This window comes from Xiphophorus maculatus, chromosome 1 (assembly GCF_002775205.1).
Source record: "Xiphophorus maculatus strain JP 163 A chromosome 1, X_maculatus-5.0-male, whole genome shotgun sequence".
Lineage (NCBI taxonomy): Eukaryota > Metazoa > Chordata > Actinopteri > Cyprinodontiformes > Poeciliidae > Xiphophorus > Xiphophorus maculatus.
Window position 1 is genome coordinate 16,525,337 of NC_036443.1, and position 18,120 is coordinate 16,543,456.

An 18,120-nucleotide genomic window follows, 5' to 3' on the forward strand; every position below is an offset into this window, starting at 1 on the left:
GTTTGAACATGGAGTTTGAGAATATAGAAGTCCTTTGTCTATGACTTCCATAACTGACCAGAAAGTGGGGCTAGATTGCCACTTTTTTATTAAGTCTTTTTGAGGTAATACAGTATATGACAAATCTACTGATTATATTTCAGCAGGAGCTGACTGACCTGTCTTTGAGTGTGATTGAGGCTTTACTCCCAGAGCTCCAGCTGGAAGGAGGGTCCCTGTCCACTTCTCGATTTTTGTCTTGAGATTCTAAGGCGATGGTGCTTCTCCCCAAGGTGCCCCTCACCCTCTCTTTATCCCTCTCCTGGGGTTCTGGAGCCAGACTCATCTGTAAGGGCAGAGACTCCAAACTGCGATGTAGTCCTGATGTGCGAGGGTAGAGTAGGGGAGAGGTACTGCCTTCACTCCCTCCAACACCGAGAGAAGTGACTTGCCTCGGTCCCAGGCCAATGCCGGAGCTGGAAAAGCAGGCTGAGGAGTTCACATTGAGTATAGGTGCGGGGCTGGGGGTCAGACAGGGGCTCGTTGACATTCCTGGTGAGCTTGAACGTTCTTGGAGCTTAGAGTAGGGAGGAATCTTTGGAGGCAGACCATCCTGAACATCTATGTCCAGACTGTCTGAGTTCAGCTTGTCCAGCTGGGCCATGGATGGAGGCTTTGACAGACTGCGTACCCCAGACAACCTGATTGACAAACAATGATAATGTTGCAGCAATTACATAATGACTTGTTAAAGTGCATGTAAAAATGGATGAATAAATCAGAGCATAGGAAGTATGAATACCTTTGGGTGTTGGGTGAAGACAGATCCATGCCCTTGACACTGCTGGGCGGTCTGAGCCCATGAAGCTTCCCTCCATTCTCTGAAGGGGTCTGAGCAGGATTGCCCTTCAAAGGCCCATTTCCACACTCAGAGTCTGACACTACTGCTTTAGCTTTGGCTTTCTCTTTTTCCTTTTCTCTGTCAGTTTGATTGACAGGACTCGGACTGGGAATTCCACGTCCTCCAGTCTTACCAGAACTTAGTCCTGAGCAGGGTTCCTTGAGCTTAGAGCCCTGTGGCGATGTTGTGGAAGGCTTTGTTATTCCAGAGCTAGTGTCCACAGTGGTGCTCATTGGGCGAGCTGAGCTCGGCCGGGTCAGCGTCAGGGTGCTTGTCTTCGCAGGACGAGGTAGGGAGCGGTACTGAAGAGAGGTCCTGGCATTTGAAGACAGAAAGCCACTTTGGTCACTGTTTGAAACATCCAGACTTGTCTTACGTCCTCCACCACCTGTACATGGTTTAACGGGAATACCAGATGTTTTTGGAATCTTCCCTACAGCCGCTAAGCCGCTGGGCACGGAGCTGACGCCTGAACTCCCAACAATGGGTGTACTGGGATTGTTTGCAGTGCTACTGGTAGATGTAGGGGTTTTCTTGAAGCCAAAATTTCCACCAGCTGAAGGCCTGACCAGGCCAGATGGGGGTTTTCGCTGTTCACCGCTTCCAGTGCCATTTCGATGGTCTTTACCCGCATCAGAGGAAGAACGCTGAAGTCCCGAAGCCTTCACTGCTAGTCGGGATTTGTCCATGGGCTTCCCATCTGACTTCACAGAACCTACCGTTAGAAAAACAACAGCGATGACTTTCAACAACATCAAGAAGCTTGGGTGTGAAGACTAAGGCTAACCACTCTACAAAAGGACATGATATCTAATCTGAAGCCCTAAAAGGACTGACTGTCTGCTGATAAAACTGAATCCCGGTTTCTGTAGAGCTTTAGCTAGCTGGCCAGACTACAGCCACACACATTGTTATCACACCGTTACTCCTCTTTTCCATCATGATGACCTAAAATAGTTGTCAGTTTCCAGTAAGTGTTTAAGCTTTCCAGTAAGTTCATTTCTAAATGTCCCAGCTGCGGAGTGCTGGGATGTACATGAGCAGCATGGCATGGAAAAGTAACTCGTCTGTATGGAAAAAATAATCAGTTTAACTTAAAATTCTATACTTGAGAAGTCCTTTCGTGATAAAAAGCAGGTAAACGCAAGGGGATTTTGATACCTTTTCTCACATTTCTCAACATACAGATTAATTGAATTTGCTTGAACGCAACAGAGAAAAATAATCTATTTGACACAAGAAGGCTCCACTGTATCCACCACCCACACAAAGTCCTTACTCCTTACACTCATGATTCGTATCTAATGGGAGTCATTATGTGAGGTTTATAAACCAGTCGTTAACAGAGTCGAAGAAGTGCTGTTGCACGAGGCCCACCAGCATGCAGCCTGTGGACATCTGGAGTTATTTAAAAGTATTTAGAAACCCACAAAAGACACATATACACACACATACGCACCCCCCCCACACACACACACACACATATGTGAACAGCTTTCTCCCTACCCCAACACAAACTCACAGTTCCCAGTGTTCAGATAATGACACTGACAAGAGATTACTCCTGGAGTTCTAATGTAAATGGGAAAATTGGGTTTATGTGTCAAGTCATAAACTAAATCCATTGTGCAACCACAAAGTGACTTGTTCCAAGAACATTTGAATGAAGGAACACACTAGTTGCAGTGAAATTCACAGACGGACCCGGGCGTATGTATTAGTTTCAGCATAAAGACGGTTGATTCACAGACACCCTAACTATGACTCAAGCAGAACAGACCCTGAATTACTACATGTCAAGACAGAACAGGCCTGCGTTACATATGTATTTCAGTGAGACTCTTTATGACATTTACATCACTGACATTTTGAATCTTAAAACAAACTGACTCAACATAGAAAGCTCCAATGTTTAAGAGTTTACAGGCTATATTGTGACGATATATTTAACTTGTGTTTCACTCAAAACTGTCACCCTCACTCAGACCCAATCCCGCTACTAACAATACTGCTGGACTCTTCTCCAAACTTTGACATGATTGTTAATGAGCTGCTTTACAAGTTTGCATTTATCTGAAGGGTTTTCAACAAGCAGTGTTCAGGCTCGTGCAGAGCAGCTGAGCACTGATATAATGACCAATTCCTGCAAGTTTGAAGTCTGGTTAGCAAACTAGAAGACAAAGCTAAAGCTATAGAGTTAATCAGGAATTATTATTCATGACAGCTTTATAATTAAAAATTACATAATTTTTTCATTATATATATACAGTATATAATGAAAAAAGTATATATATATGAATATGTTTATTGACAATATTTGTTTCTTAGAGTACAAAGCAAAGTATGCTATAAAGTCTCTTTCTGTGAAATTATCAATGTATATTTAGTTGAAAGAAGAAAATGTCTAGAAAAGTGTACTCTTATTTACTCTAAAGTTGTATTATCTAAGCTTTTGTTCCCCTTTTGTTTGACATTTCTTCAGTAATGATAAAGACATTTACAAATCAACGACAGACAGACACAAAGACTTTTGCCAAACCTCAGTCATAAACTGTACAATGAATACAGTATTTTGATTAGTCTCATTTTCTCATGGTGGTAAATTTGCAAACTTCTGCAAGTTGCCATTTTTTTTTTTTTTTGGGTGAGCAAAAAAAATCTGCTTTTATCCGGCCTCATCTTCTGAATATTTACTGTCTCAAACGCAGGGGGTAAAATAAACGGCTACGTTGGCAGTTTCCCATTCAAAAACAATAAAAGCCTGGCACACACAAATCACAGGCTGGCCCAGCACACTTGTTTGGCATATCTTTCATTTCAACAGCTGGCAGTGCAAACACAGGACGGTCCCACAGAGGGACGGCTGTTTGCACATCCAAACTGCACAGAACATCGTTACTAATGTATCCTGTTGTTTTGTTCATCTACAGGGTGAGGGTGTGTGTGTGTATGCGTACATAAACAGCGCACAGATGGTGTGCTTAACAGGCAGCTGCACAATCCCCACCATTGTTTTCTTCATGCGTGTGAGCGGGGAAACTTTTTAAGGCTGGCACAAAGTCAGATGACTGCACAGACACATATCCTAAAGTCTTTATTTCAAAGTTAAAAATTCACTCTGTCCAACCCCAAAAATAGAGCTGGAATTGTAGGGGATATAAGGCGAAAAAAAAGCACTGTTGGTGTGTGTTTGGCTGGCAGGAAGGGTGTGGGTGGTGATGGGCATTTGATACATGGCACCACTTTCTGGCCCAGAGGGTGGGCTGCAGCTGTGGGTGAATGTGTCTCACAAAGACAGGGAGTGTGTCTGCAAATGCGTGGGTGTAAGACAGCCAGGAAGAAAGGAGAATTAACAGAAAGCTGGAGAAATCAGCCCATCTGTTCAAGTCAATTCAACAGTATATTTTACATAACCATTTGTGTCTGTTCCAAAACTCACCTGCTACTTTGAGGCCATTCTGGGAGGTGTGTGTGATTGGGGACGTGACTCCCACAGGTGGGTTTCTCCCTTTCTTCAGCCCATGGCCCTGACTGATGGTCTGCGGTTTCTTCAGCTCACCCTTCTCTCCTTTCCACTTGTTGGCCGACTCAGACTTCAAGCTTCCCGTATCGAAGGAGCTACCGCTTTTGCTTTTGCGACCGGGCTTGCTGTCATCAGAGTCCCAAGACAAACCACTTTCCACCAGAGATCTCTTCTCTGCATCTGTGCGCATCTACAGAGCAAAACACAAGCACGTATAGTGGTAACTTGCCTCAAAAAGGTTTGAGAAAGGAACGTGCATTATCTCACAACAAGAAAACAGTATTTACTTTTGACCTTCACTAGGCTTTTACTTGTCAGTATGTTTTTGTCCTGTTAAACTGATAAATCACATACCCACAAAAGACAAGTTATGTAGCACTGAAGGTCATATTTACATTTTCTACTTTGAAAAAAATTAAAGAAGAACTGAACCACTATAACCACATTCCATTCAACCAATTCAATATACAGTATATGTCCTTTCTTTGTTCCAGTGATTTTTTGTAAATTCATTCTTATTTACAAAAAAAAAAAAGAATTGACTGAGGTTTTCAATGAAAAATGTAAAGTATTCTTGAAATTAAAAATAACTACCTATGTCTTTTTTAGATAGTAAAAGAGATCTTTGACTCTGACTTTTTTCTCAATAGCAGATATGGATGCACTCATTCATTAAAATTGAAAATACAGAGAGCGTTTTGAAAGAGCGACCCATAACCGAACGTCTTTCTTTGTACGTTTCAGGAGTAAAATGAACAAAACATGAATAAAATATGTTTCGAAACATGTAACATATGTGAACTTTAGACATTTTATCTAAAGTTCTTTAAAAGGTGGACATTGGATCAAGTTGCTTTTTAAAAAAGATAAACCACACTTTATAGGCTTAGTGTCCCATTCAAAGAGACGTGAACCCTAACCAGACTAGCTGACTCATCTTGATGACTCCTGAGCAGAAGAGAACAGAACTCATCCAAATCAATCAAGCTAAAAAAAACATTTAGTGATGTGTCAACTTTGTACTCTAAATACTTTTGCATCTTCTGTTTATTTGTCTCTAAATGTGGTGGAGGGAGACAGCTACAAGAGAAACAATGCAACAAAACATTAGGTGCATACACAGACATGAACAACACTAAATCACAGAAACTGTTAAACACTTTTGTCCTACATAAAGAAACCAGACAGCCTTGTCTGGTCTGAACATAATCCACAACGGAAGAACATCAATACTAAAAATGAAGGAGAAGGAATATCAGGTCGGTCATCAAGTCAGGCAAGTTTCTGTCTGTTGTGTGTGTGCAAAGGTTCACCAGTTACACAATTCATCAGAAAGTTTCTGGATGTGTGTGACAGTGTTTGTCTGTCAGTTTAGAACATCACACACACCCCGCGATTCCCACGGGATTCAGATTGCTAAATACTTTTTTTTAATGAAAAACAACATGACCCACAGCCAGAGTCATTTTACCAGAGGCAGAGGAAACGCTCTGCTTGTGTTGCATGTTCAGCTTGTTGATTAAACACCGTCATTTCCTCAAACACATTTACTGATGACTGAAGCAGAAGCTGTGAGATGCGTATCTGTACAAGCAGCAAAATATCAATAACGCACAAAGATAGACAGCGATACGGAGAGGAACACTGCACAAATACAGAGACGAACTGGAAATACAAGTTGCTATAACACGTGCATGTTGTCAACAAACATCTTGAAATGAGAGAAATCGCACAGCTGACCTTAAAAGGTTTTATGTTAGAGATGGAAATTAAAACAGGGCAAACAGACCAGCGCATGGCTTTGGGAAGAGGAGACAAGGAGCCATGTGTATTAGACTTTGTGGAGTGCATAATGATGCGATGCAAGGTCGCCATGGTGATGATGCCACGGGGTCTAATGGTTGCTATGATTCCTGTGCCTTGGCGTGGTGGGAGGCGCTGAGTTTCTTCCGGCTCGTTGGCCTGGTTGCAGGAGTGCAGATGGTCCTGCATGGGTGTGTGTGTGTGTGTGTGGACAGACGGCTGTGCTCTAGACCTGTCCTTTGGTATATACGCGAACAGACAAAGACTTACACTCACTGCATCCATGTGCTGCGGTTGCTATGGTTACACTGATATCCTCTCTCTTTCTACCTCTCTCTGTCTATCGCTGTCTCTCTACTTCTGAAATCGCACCACATTAGTCAGACTTGCCACACTGCGGAGGTGTGACCTAAATCAGGCGGTCTAAGAAAACACATTTTTCTTGTATTTAGGTCCAAGGAGCTGTATTTGTATTTAGGTCCAAGTAGCTCCACATGGATCTTAACAAATACTTCATTCCTCCACTTTGTGGGGACAACACTACAGTTATCCACAGCTCTTTGCATCTATGCATTGCATCTACACATTAGAAAACAATAATTTCATCTAGAAAACAGTTGTTTTTTTTAACTGCAAAGAATCAGACTCTATACAGTGCTGAGAAAAAGTTTTCATCACAGATTTCTTCTGAATTTTTAACTTTTAAACTATGTCTAAAATAGCCTGTCACTGTACGAAAAAGCTTAATTGATGTCAATTTAACAAGCCGTGCCTCCACCCCACCCCGCTATCCCCTGGATAATTACAATACTTACAGAATCTTTGAATTACTTGACTGACAATATGAAGTCATTACCCAATCTAAAGAAATCCACCTCTCAATAGCTCAGAAAAAAATGTGGGACAAAATGTTGTGTAATGTTAGTTTTTGGCTGCATCCATGGTGGTAGTTCTTGCCACCATGGATGACACAACCAGCTATTAGTTTTAAGGGGCAATTAGTTTGTCACATGGGGGCAAGTTGTTTTGAATATATGTTTTTGTCTTAAAATATAAAATAATATTTGATTGATATATGTAATTTGTTTTTAACAAGCTGAAACATTTAATTGCAACAAAAGGGCAGTGTACACAAGTTTAATGCCATGTCTAGACAGCTGACTAGGCTAAATCTGAACTTGGAACCCTTAAATAAAAGCTTCAAAGCTGTGCAGCTGCTTAAAGTTGAGTTTTCTAAAAAGCAATCGGCGCTGATTAAAGTCTGCTCATTAATCAGAGTTAACAGGCTCTTGAAAGAAAAATGACTAAATGTTAAACATAAGTGCTTGATGCCTTTAGCAGCTCCTGACTCACCCTACAAAGGAGCCATGAGGAAAAATGCGGCTGCCCGTCATGCAGAGTGTCTGTCGCAGCAAACATCGATCGCTGCAGATAATGCGGTCGATAAATATGCCAGAAATATTAAGGGTGTGTGTGGACTACTTAATGCGCTGCATCTCCTTTTTCTTACTCTTATTTTTTTCCCTACATAGGACTCAGATCGTAATCAGTACCTCTCAGTGGATTAACAGCTCAATCAATACCGACACAAACGCACATGGAGAGTGCTTGTCGCTCTTTATCAGATAGATGTTTGTGTCTCTTACCACCATGGCTGAGTTCCTGCGTGAGCCAATGGGAGTGGTAGGGAGGGAGTTGAGAGTGGGACTCGTGTTGAACTCTTCGGAGCTCAGGTTGTCTGAGCCGTCACTCAGGCCACTGCTGATGGAACTGCTCTCATCCCAACTGAGAAACAAACAACAAGGGCAAAGAAAGCAGTCAGATAACATTCATGTTCTATGAATTTAAGTATGCTGGTTCACTGAAGTAACACTGTTGAAATTCTCACAGGATGACTGGATACAAAAGGGGAGTTTACTTAAATATACAAATTAACCATTAACATTTTTTGAAAGAGTCCTCAGTCTAGACATCAAATGGAGATGATGTTTCTGATTTCCTGTACACATTGATCAATGATTATAATTACAGGCTATAAAACATGTACTCCACTTCCTTCAATTGATTAACACTTAATACCAGATATCTCACTTGGTATTAAGTGTTCAGAGGCCCCATTTGGAAAGCCGAGTGCTCTACATTTCCAGCTTACATGCTGCTTTAACTATCTGCAGCCTGAAATTTGGAGCGCTATTGACAAAATCTCAACCCACACTCTCAAAAATAGCACTGAGGAGCCCACACTGATGCATGCACCCACAACCGCATACAGCACCATTTTGTGGCTTCCAAGTCAATGCACTGTTCAAAAAAAGATTATACTGAGGATATTGTCTTACTAAGACAGCCAATGAGTGTATATACATAATGATAAATAAAAAATAAAGAACTTTATTAGGAATTAGGAATCATTTTTGTTATCTGGAGCCTGAGCAATGTTGCACCCTGAGCTAACACAAGCAAGTTTGGGAGCCAAAGCAGAATCATAATTAGGGATCGACTTACAATGCGTCACTCATAAGCCACTGCACCATCATTTATTTTGTACATGTTTGATCATTTCCATGTGGCTATTGTAGTGCAATGTGCATATGTCGATTTGCTAACAAAGCAAGAAAATTAAGCTTCAGTCAAATTGCTTAAATGTGCTTCAAAAAAATCTATTGAAAAAATATTAGAGCACATTTACATTTAACTCCAACTCATGTTGACTCTGGTTGCGTTGAAAGTTTCTTCTTGCTAAAATGAAGTGTTTCAACCATTGCCCCATGCAGGCTTGAAATGTGGGATTATTGCAATGTTAACAAAAACGATGTGTCATCCACTGTGCGACCTGCTTGATGAGGAGATGAAATTGCGGCAAAGTCAAAGACTCGATGCCATTTGCTGGGATTCCTTAGATACGTTTCTTACTGATTGACATAATAAGCTAAAATTGACTGCAATATTTAATAATTCAGAACAAACTGGAATGCATTTAACTGAATCTAAATCTATCATACGCCTGAATTGTTTTTGTTATTTTCTGCATATAAATTGAATCTGCTTGTCTTGCAAAGTGCTTTGAGTCGTCTTCTATTGTTAATTGGAAACTTATAAATAAACTAAGCTTAAACTGAACTGAAATATGATGTGTTAAGATTTATAATTTGTGAGAGAATTCAAAAGCTTCTGGGAGCCCCTGATGACCTGTTGCCAATGTCCATCGTGCCCGATAATGAACTAGAACTTTTTTAAGGTTAGTTTATGATTAGTATTTTTTTTCTGTTTACAAAAGAAAACAACAATTTCTATGATGTTTTGATTGAGGAATCAGTTTTCCTCTCTAAAGTCATATATACAACAATCGGACCAATGCAACAGCAAATATGTGTCTTAGCTAGAAATACTGACTTTGGGGACAATAGAGTGGGGTCAAAGAGGATGGCTCAGATGTAAGATGTACTTAATGGGTTTAATTAAAATGAACTTGCTTACAATAAATAGGTCACATTTAGGAAGTCAGGGGGCAGGACTGTGTTTTGCAGGGGTCAATTGGTTGGAGAACCAAAGACAATCTGTACTGTAAATCCAGCTGAAACAGACAACTATTTAATGAGGTCATATATAGTACGGCTACAGAGGGGAGGAAGAAGGGAGGGAAAGCGCTGTGGGCTTCCAGTTGGGTGCCTGAATGGGTCACACTGTGGCCTGGAGGGGAGTTGACTGGGGAGGATCGGAGATGGGGGAGGAACTACGGGCAGGCCACGTCTAGCCTGTGGATATCTTATACAGAAAAGATCAGACAATGTTTTATGTCTGTCAAGACGATCTTAACATTTTTAGTCAGAAATGGGTCGAATTTAGGAAATGCACCAGAAATATACCTGGAGTTCCCCACTAAGGGACAATAAAGGATCTATCTATCTATCTATCTATCTATCTATCTATCTATCTATCTATCTATCTATCTATCTATCTATCTATCTATCTATCTATTCAAAGGGTAGAAAAGCAAATAGACTGAAGAAGCATGTTTTTTATCACTTAATTTATAAAGCAGGTTGTGCATTTGGGAACATGATATATAAACAAATTAAGAATTTTTTTTTACACCTTTTCCCCAGAATCTTGATATACAACACAAAAGCTACCCAGAACAGCTCACAGTTGGTTTTAAAGTGCCAGACAGTCTCATTTGCATAGAAAAAAGGGGGGGTGCTGGTTCACCCACCAACCCTAGCCCTTTGGTTGCTAACAAACAAACCGCCTGCACTCCTGAAGTGAAGGTGCCGTTTTTTAGAGAGAAAAAAACTGCGTTCCCCATGCCAAAAAATTTGGTTAGGTGTTAGAGTGTTGTGGAAAGGATATTAAAAAAATTGCAGAGATAAAACAATATCTCCACCTGTTCCTGCACAAGTCAACATTAGCACTGCAGTAGAGCTAGCTGCAATAAGGTGTCTTTAATAAACAAAGCATCTAACAATGATGCTTCGTTGTCAGCATTTCATAACAGTTGTCATAACAGTCATGTCATTGTCTAAGTGACATCCAGGTACAATTTATTTTGTTTAATGTAAGTGCCAAATTTGTTAATGACCAGCCAGTTTCACATGTTTTGAGACGTGCTCAATTTTACTTCAATGAAATAGAGTCACTGCTGTGAGACAAACAGTCATGTTTTCCTATCGACACGTCTTTTTTTCCATATTCTGTCAAAGGCCTCAGAGCAATTGGCCTCTCCAGCATGGTTTGGAGTGCCAGCACCCTTTTTGTTGAATAATTCACGTCTGATGGAAAACAGATCAAACGCCTCCTCTGCTGAGTTTGATGTCACAAAGCTGACAGACGTGAACACAGGAAGCTCACAAGACAGAGGCAAGGTCAGGGGTCAGATATTATAAAGAGAATCTGCCAAGTATACTTATCATGTAGGTGATGGAAAAAAAAGAAGAGGACTGTGCCAAGTTTTTTTTAACAGTGAAAAAATAAATCAATCAAGAATCTAGATTTCTTTACATGTTTGCTTTATGAGTCTTTACAACACAAGAAATGAATTGGAGTTGGTGTATTCTGAGAGCCAAGAGGAACAAAGACATCAATGTCTGTTACGGATTTTTTTTCCATGTGATTAAATGAACCACTCAATTATAATATTAATTCTTAGAAGTCTATTCTTAGAAGCTATCTGTGGAGGATCCAAAGCCTCTTATACAAGTTTATCTTAACACAAAGTGTCTTGGAAAGGACTGAATTTATATAAAAAAATTCTTCCATTAGTGTAGAGCAGATTGTGGAGCCATTGTGAAGCCACAGCAAGCTAACTTTACTTAGTCCTCCACTAAATGAGATAAAAATACCAACTGGGTTTCAAAAGAACCTGATGAACTACGCAGACACGAGGGTGAAGTGGAGTGCAAAGAGGGTATAAAAAGAAAGGTATAAAACAGAAAGAGCTGCATTGGAAAAATAGGCTCTGTTTTTGAAGCGGTTTCCCCTTTTTTTTTCTCCGAATGTTGTGATCTCAGCAAAGAGCTGCTTTATGTATTAAAAAAGTCTTCCGGGTCTACATCATCTTCCTCATTTTGCTGCAGGAGCTGTGCAGACAATGTTAGCACCACATTCATCAGTATGAACTTTGTAGCAGAGAGTTTTACATTAAACACTGCTTAAGAAACTTCCCTGTCATATTTTTATAGCCGATTAGGCTAAGACTTATTCCTTACGCGGAAGCAGCAAAGAAACTAAAATTTAAACGCCTGGAAAAAAAAAAACGTCTTGTAAAAATGATAACTCTAAAGGTTTATTGAAAAACATGTACTAATCTATACATTTTCAGAATATAAAATATATCATTAAGTTAAACAAAACACAGCTAGGAGGATCTGGGCAATAAAAATGGAACCCCGTCACTGTAATACTGTGAGAAAAAGGAAAATCAATGTTGATTTGATTTAAGTTACAGTAATTGTCAATTAGGTTGAGTTGCATGTTATTGCCACCATGTATCAGCTCACCGGACAGCCACAATAAGGAAAAGGTCCACACAAGTGTTTTTCTGCAACATATGACCCCACCTTTAAATAAAAAGCTGACAGGTAGTTTATTTCAGATACAATTTACCTATTTTCTTTTTCATTTTATTTAAAAATATATATAAAAAGCATGTACTGATCACATTTAAAATATCGTCCTTTTACAAAAAGCATGTTTCTTTGTTTCCTGTACAGTCTGCAGAGAAGGATGACCAGCCACACCCACACAAACACTGTTGACTTCACAAGCCATTAAAAGAACGGACAAATAGCTACAGCTGCGCTGAATAGCTGTCATTCATTAAGAAGCGTCCATGTTCTATGGAGATAATTGTTCAAATCTCAAAGCAAGAGGGATTTTTTTTGTCTATTGTGAGAGCTCAATCCTATGTCTGACCTTCCTATTGTGTTGAAAGACAGTTAATAAAATACAGTTACTCTAGCTGTGATAATAAAAAAACATGGCAGAGAGAAGGTGTCTTTGCCTGTGATGTGTGGGGCTTGAAAAACAGCCAGGCCTCCAACAGCAGATTTTATAGTCTCAGATAATAAGCTTACTATCTTATAAGCTTGCAACCTCAGCGAACATTAACTGCAACTGAACAGAAATTGTTCCTTATCTATTTAAAAAACCCTGGAAACATTTTTTGACCATTAAAATTCCCTTTATATCAGAGGAGACTGCAGTTTGTCTTTTCCTGATTGCTTTGTTGTAGAAAAATTAAGGAAAGGGAAATAAGAAAGCTGTTTATCTATTAGCACAACATTTAAGCTGTAATAAGACCCGATTTTGAAAGTTAGCGCTATCAACAGGTGATTATTATTATTAATTGTACCTCTACGGATGCCTAAAGTCAACCAAAGTACCACTAGTGGTATCTCTACCACGGTTTGAGAATCTTGGAGGTAGCAGAAATGCCAATATTGCTAATCATGAGCTGGCAAGAAGTCTTGGTAAAACTTGTCAGACCACGTCAGATCAGATAAGAATAGACAGAAAGCGTCGGTTAGGAGAAATGAAAAAAAAAAAGCAAGTCAAAGATTTTCAGATTGTATGGCTCTGGATTATTTAAACATAATAAAACACTGAATGCAAATCAACTTTTAGTCCCTTCATCGGGTTAAACACTCTCAAACCATCCATCCATTTACAGAGTAAATGGATGGAAACTCTGCAGTTCCACAGAGGACAGGAACTTTCCATTTCTATTAAAATCCCCAAGTGTCACATGGCAGAACCCAAAATGGCAAAGTCAGATGTTGCTCCTGGTTGGGTCTTTTGAGGTAAATGGAAAGTAGGGCACCAACAGGGCTTTACTAGGCGGTCCAAACAAAGCACTTGGGGTATGCATGTTAAGTATTTTAAGTTTCTAAATCTGTTGCTGATGGAAGACAGAAAGTTTGATGTGGTATGTTACATCTGTAGTGCAGGTATTTCTCTGGTCAGTCTGTAGAGAAAATTTAAATAACCCTTTTTTGGAAAGCCAAAAATTCACCAAACTACGGACACTATGTACATCCTCCCATACAGCAGGTGCCTGAGGACAACTATTTATGGCGCTCACAAAGTCTGATAAACCCTAAAGCAAACTAGATTAGCTGAACTGAGGTCAACCATAAAAAATAAAAAACAAGAAATGAAATGTGAACCGTCGCTATGAGAAGCGGCTGCTTCAACATCCTCTGCAGGTTTCAGTCTAGACACGTAAAACAGGATCTGACACCAACCGACTACATGCTCACAAACAGCCACAGGGACTGCAGTGTAAACACACTTAAGCACACACTCTCACAAAACTAAATGACTCATTTGCAGCAGAGGTCATGACCGGCCGCACCTAATTTTGCTGTTTTTTTTTTTTTTTTGGCACCAGCACAATCATCCTGAAATTGAAGATGATTTGGGGGAAAAAAAAACACTGATGCCCAAAAGCATTGGTAAAATTTTTAAATATACATGGGCTACCTGGTAAAAAAAAAAGAAAAAAAAAAGGAGGTGAAATATGGTGCAACTGTGTGCACAGATGGCTAACAATATGGGTGCTTGGACCACTTCATCAGCTTATCACCAGGAAACAATAACACACATACACACACACCCGCATGTACCCAAATCTGTGAATCACCTTGGTGGATAAGAGTAACAGACTGTAACATTATTATATTTCCAGTCAGAGCTCTGAACCTTTCCATGACCTTAAGATCAAAAAGTTTTTAAGATTCGGTTTTCTGCACAGGATGATCTTCCTCTGCAGGACCGTATATGGACTGGGAAGAATTTCTAAACTGTTGTGTCTTCGGAGCATTAAGACAAGCCTTCAGTGGTTTCATTCAGATATCCAGCAGCTTTAAATCATGTTGTAAAAAATGTATTTGACATTTACCCATACAAATGTGATTTCAGCACCATTTAGAGTCAGACTGTTTTCTTACTAAATAACCGCAGCGACACATGCTGTGCAAACATTTACTTGCTGATATAATCTGATCCTACCAATTTTTTAAATAAACGACACCATGCTGTTTGTATGCTTGGGGCAATTGCTAGGTAATTAACAACAACTCTGTTAATAAGAGCAACTTTTAATTAAAATCCCCACACAGTCACTGTGTTGCACTGTAGTTTTATGCATCGACAGTAAATCACTGACCCAGTTAAATACCAAATTAAGTCTAAATTTAAGACTGTGCAAACATCCCTAAATTTCAGTGCACAAATGATTTCCTCTTTGGTGTTATTTATTATTTCCTCCCTGTTGTGCTTCCACATTGTGCGATGGAACAATGCGTCAGAGCAGTTTTAGCAGCCTTTTGTCTACTCACATACGCACACGCACACACCCATACACACACCCAGCAGTATTTGGGTATTACAGGGGATTACAGCACAGGCTGGAGTTAATGAGCTCACAATTACTGTTAATTCCATCTGCCACCAGGATCAGGTCATGCCAGTGGCCACAGCTAGAGGTGTGCGTGGAAACCAAGGAAGATTCATCCTTAAATGGACAATGAGAAGAGATTATGTTTTATGTGCTTGCAGCTGACAGCAATCGCCTCAAGGTTTAGCACACACAACTGCTGCTGTGCCATGCTCCGGGCGTGGATTAGCTGTCAGAAATGTGTGATATAAGACGCAGAGCAGAATTGCAGTTTTGATAAAGTCACTCATTGCTCCACTGAGAGCTGCCTCCAAGGTGTGATTGTGCATGGAAGAATATTGAGGTCCATTACTCTTCCAGGTTTTCCTTCACAAAGACGGTGACACATTCCACAGAGGCTTATTTGCTTTCTGAGAGTGGAAAACCGGATTTAACAGAAATCCTGGTCAGTCAAATGTGGTTTTCTCCATATGGTGGAGAGTTGTAGATCAGACAGACAAACAAAGGACTATAGTTTAAAGGTGGAAAAAAACCTTGTTTGGCGAGGGAGTTAGTGACTTAGTCTCTTTGCAGCTCTTTGCAACTCAGTTTGTATAGATTGTTTATGTTGGCTTTCTACCATTGCTTTTCCATGACAAGACACAGGACATCTGACAACAACAGAACAACTCAACCCTTTATTTAAGAAATACTGAACAAGGCAACACTCTTGGAACAAAATAAGGCACAACTGTTGATCATTGGGTCATCTTGATCTTCTCAAATCGTAAGGCCAAAAAAGGATAAACGGGAGGAAGCAAGTAGCAGATTCCTTGAAAGGCAAATTCATCTCTTTTATCTCTTCTTGGTCTAATATTCCTGTAGTTAATCTTGTTAGTCAGGGTCAAAGTTTGAAGATTAAGTCTCTTCTAGTCTAAACAGGCCTGATGCAGAGATTTAAAAATCTGTCACAATACAAACAACACACTTTAAACTTAATTTGCAGTGATAGGTATAAGCAAGTAGAGGGTTTCGCCCAGAAAACCTGCTAAGCCCGGCAATACCGAGCTTAGCAAGTGTTTTAAAAAAGACAAACATCAAAAAAATGTCATTTATATTTTTTTGGCACTTCAATTGTTTCATCCTAATTAATTTGTCCAAATTTTCTGATCCTCTATCTGTGACTTGTCACTTTATTTGCTGAGCTTATTAGATCGTAGACACGTAAAGACAGACAGTGGTTACGACGTTCCAGTGAATAAAAAAAAAAGACACACCTCAGTCTCCCTATGGATTCACAACTAAAGAGACTCTTTAACCCGTCACTGATATTGGAGCATAAAAAAACTTTGACAAAATAAACAAACAATGCTGAGCCTGGTGATATGCCAAGCTTACAGTACACTGGTGGAAACCCTAAAGTAAGAACAGCAGAAATCGAAGAGAATTTCTCAACTGTGTTAGAGGAGATGACCTGCAACGTTCTGTAATAACCCATTAACCTCTGATCTCCAAAGTTCCTCTCTTCTTCACTAAAGAGCCGGACGTGGAAGAAGGACAGCACTCCTGGGACAACTTCGAATTGCCTTTTAAATCACCTATATAAGTAGTTCAGTCTGGAGCTTGTAAGTCCAAAACTCAACGCCTAACAACCAGGGAGGAGCTCAAAGGGGGGAATACCGGCACACAGACGCCCGGGACAGGGGTTGGATCTCGGGGTAGAATTACCTCTGGCCTCCATCCAGATACGTCAGCTGACTTAACGGCTATGTAAAATAACGGTGCAGAGCGGATGTTTTGGTTCAAAAGAGAAAAAGGGGGAGGGGGGATAAAAGAGAAAGTAAGAGGGAGCAAAGGAAGGAGAAGAAGGACTGGGAGGTTTCATTTTTTGAATAAAGCATATTTCTTCCAGGTTGCTGTTAACTTAAAGCAGCTGTGCAGAAGACAGTCCGAGACATGTGCTAAAGAACAAACACAAGTGTTCCCACAAGCAGCTGCCTTTTAATCAACAGAACCAAGAGAAAAGTAGCAGAGCTGGCAACAATTTAAACCAAGATGCAAACACATGGAGATAAAACCAAACATAATAACACTGAAAAGGAAATAATAAGAAGTACATCACAGCAAACATGCAGCATCCTGAGAATTGCTGTGACATTGTAAATCTTTTCAAATATTATTTGTAATCACTTTTGCCTGCAATGGAAGATTGTAGGTAATCAGTGAAGCAAAACCCACGAAAGGAATATATGATAGGGTCTGTTGTTTTTATCTGCAACTGTTTCGCAGTGGAAACTTTGCTGAAAAGAAAGAGGCTTGTGGATAAAAATGATTTTTCGATGTTTGTGAAAAGCAATACATTTTTTTAGGTGGGGAGTTCTGACCATCCGACCTCTGGTGATGGTCAGTAAAATTGGAAATTTCTTCATTTCTGTTATTAACAGACTCAGACTTACCCAACTAGATAAAATCACACTGGCAGCAACTAAAAAGCTGTTTGTGATACACTGACCTTGTGCCCAGAAATCTCTTTAAAAGTCAAATATTAAATCAATCATACTAAAAAAAGTATATATTTTTATTAGAGTTGAAATCTAACAATTTTGCATAACTCTTTATTTTGATGAGGAAAATGCTGGACACATCTGCACAAGAAAAAGAGTCATATGAACTGGCAGAATATGAGACTACAAATCTAACTTGAAGTCCACTAAGTAAATGCCAAAGGTTGCCCAAATATTAGGTAAAGAGAAAAGATTGAAATTGACTGGAGCTCAGACTCTCTTTTACCTCTGCTGGCTGAGATAAAGCAGACCCCCAATAAAACATTCATGGTTGTGAAAGCACAGACAATTTGTTGTGCGACTGTCTGTTTTTGTCTGTATTCGTGTCATGTGACCACATGTAGTATCGACCAGGAGGCGCACCCATCACCTGCTGTCCATCCCAAGAAATGCACATTCGTCGGGCACTTAAAGTGAGCTTAGCAGACATTCCTTACCCTCTGGACATCCAAAACATACACTTTACATTCCAGAG

The 18,120-nt window shown here is 39.9% G+C and overlaps 1 protein-coding gene across 3 annotated transcripts in view; it reads right to left on the bottom strand.

Annotated features, from left to right (window-relative positions):
* Nucleotides 1-18,120, bottom strand: part of LOC102236093 (neuron navigator 1) — an 87,357-nt gene that overhangs the window by 14,829 nt on the left and 54,408 nt on the right. For all 3 annotated transcript variants that reach the window (XM_023332725.1, XM_023332727.1, XM_023332733.1), the window contains 4 exons: nt 7,853-7,991; nt 4,320-4,593; nt 782-1,595; nt 159-680 (listed from right to left, as the gene is read on the bottom strand). In XM_023332725.1, the coding sequence (XP_023188493.1) occupies nt 159-680; nt 782-1,595; nt 4,320-4,593; nt 7,853-7,991 (1,749 nt within the window). The remainder of the gene's footprint in view (nt 1-158; nt 681-781; nt 1,596-4,319; nt 4,594-7,852; nt 7,992-18,120) is intronic.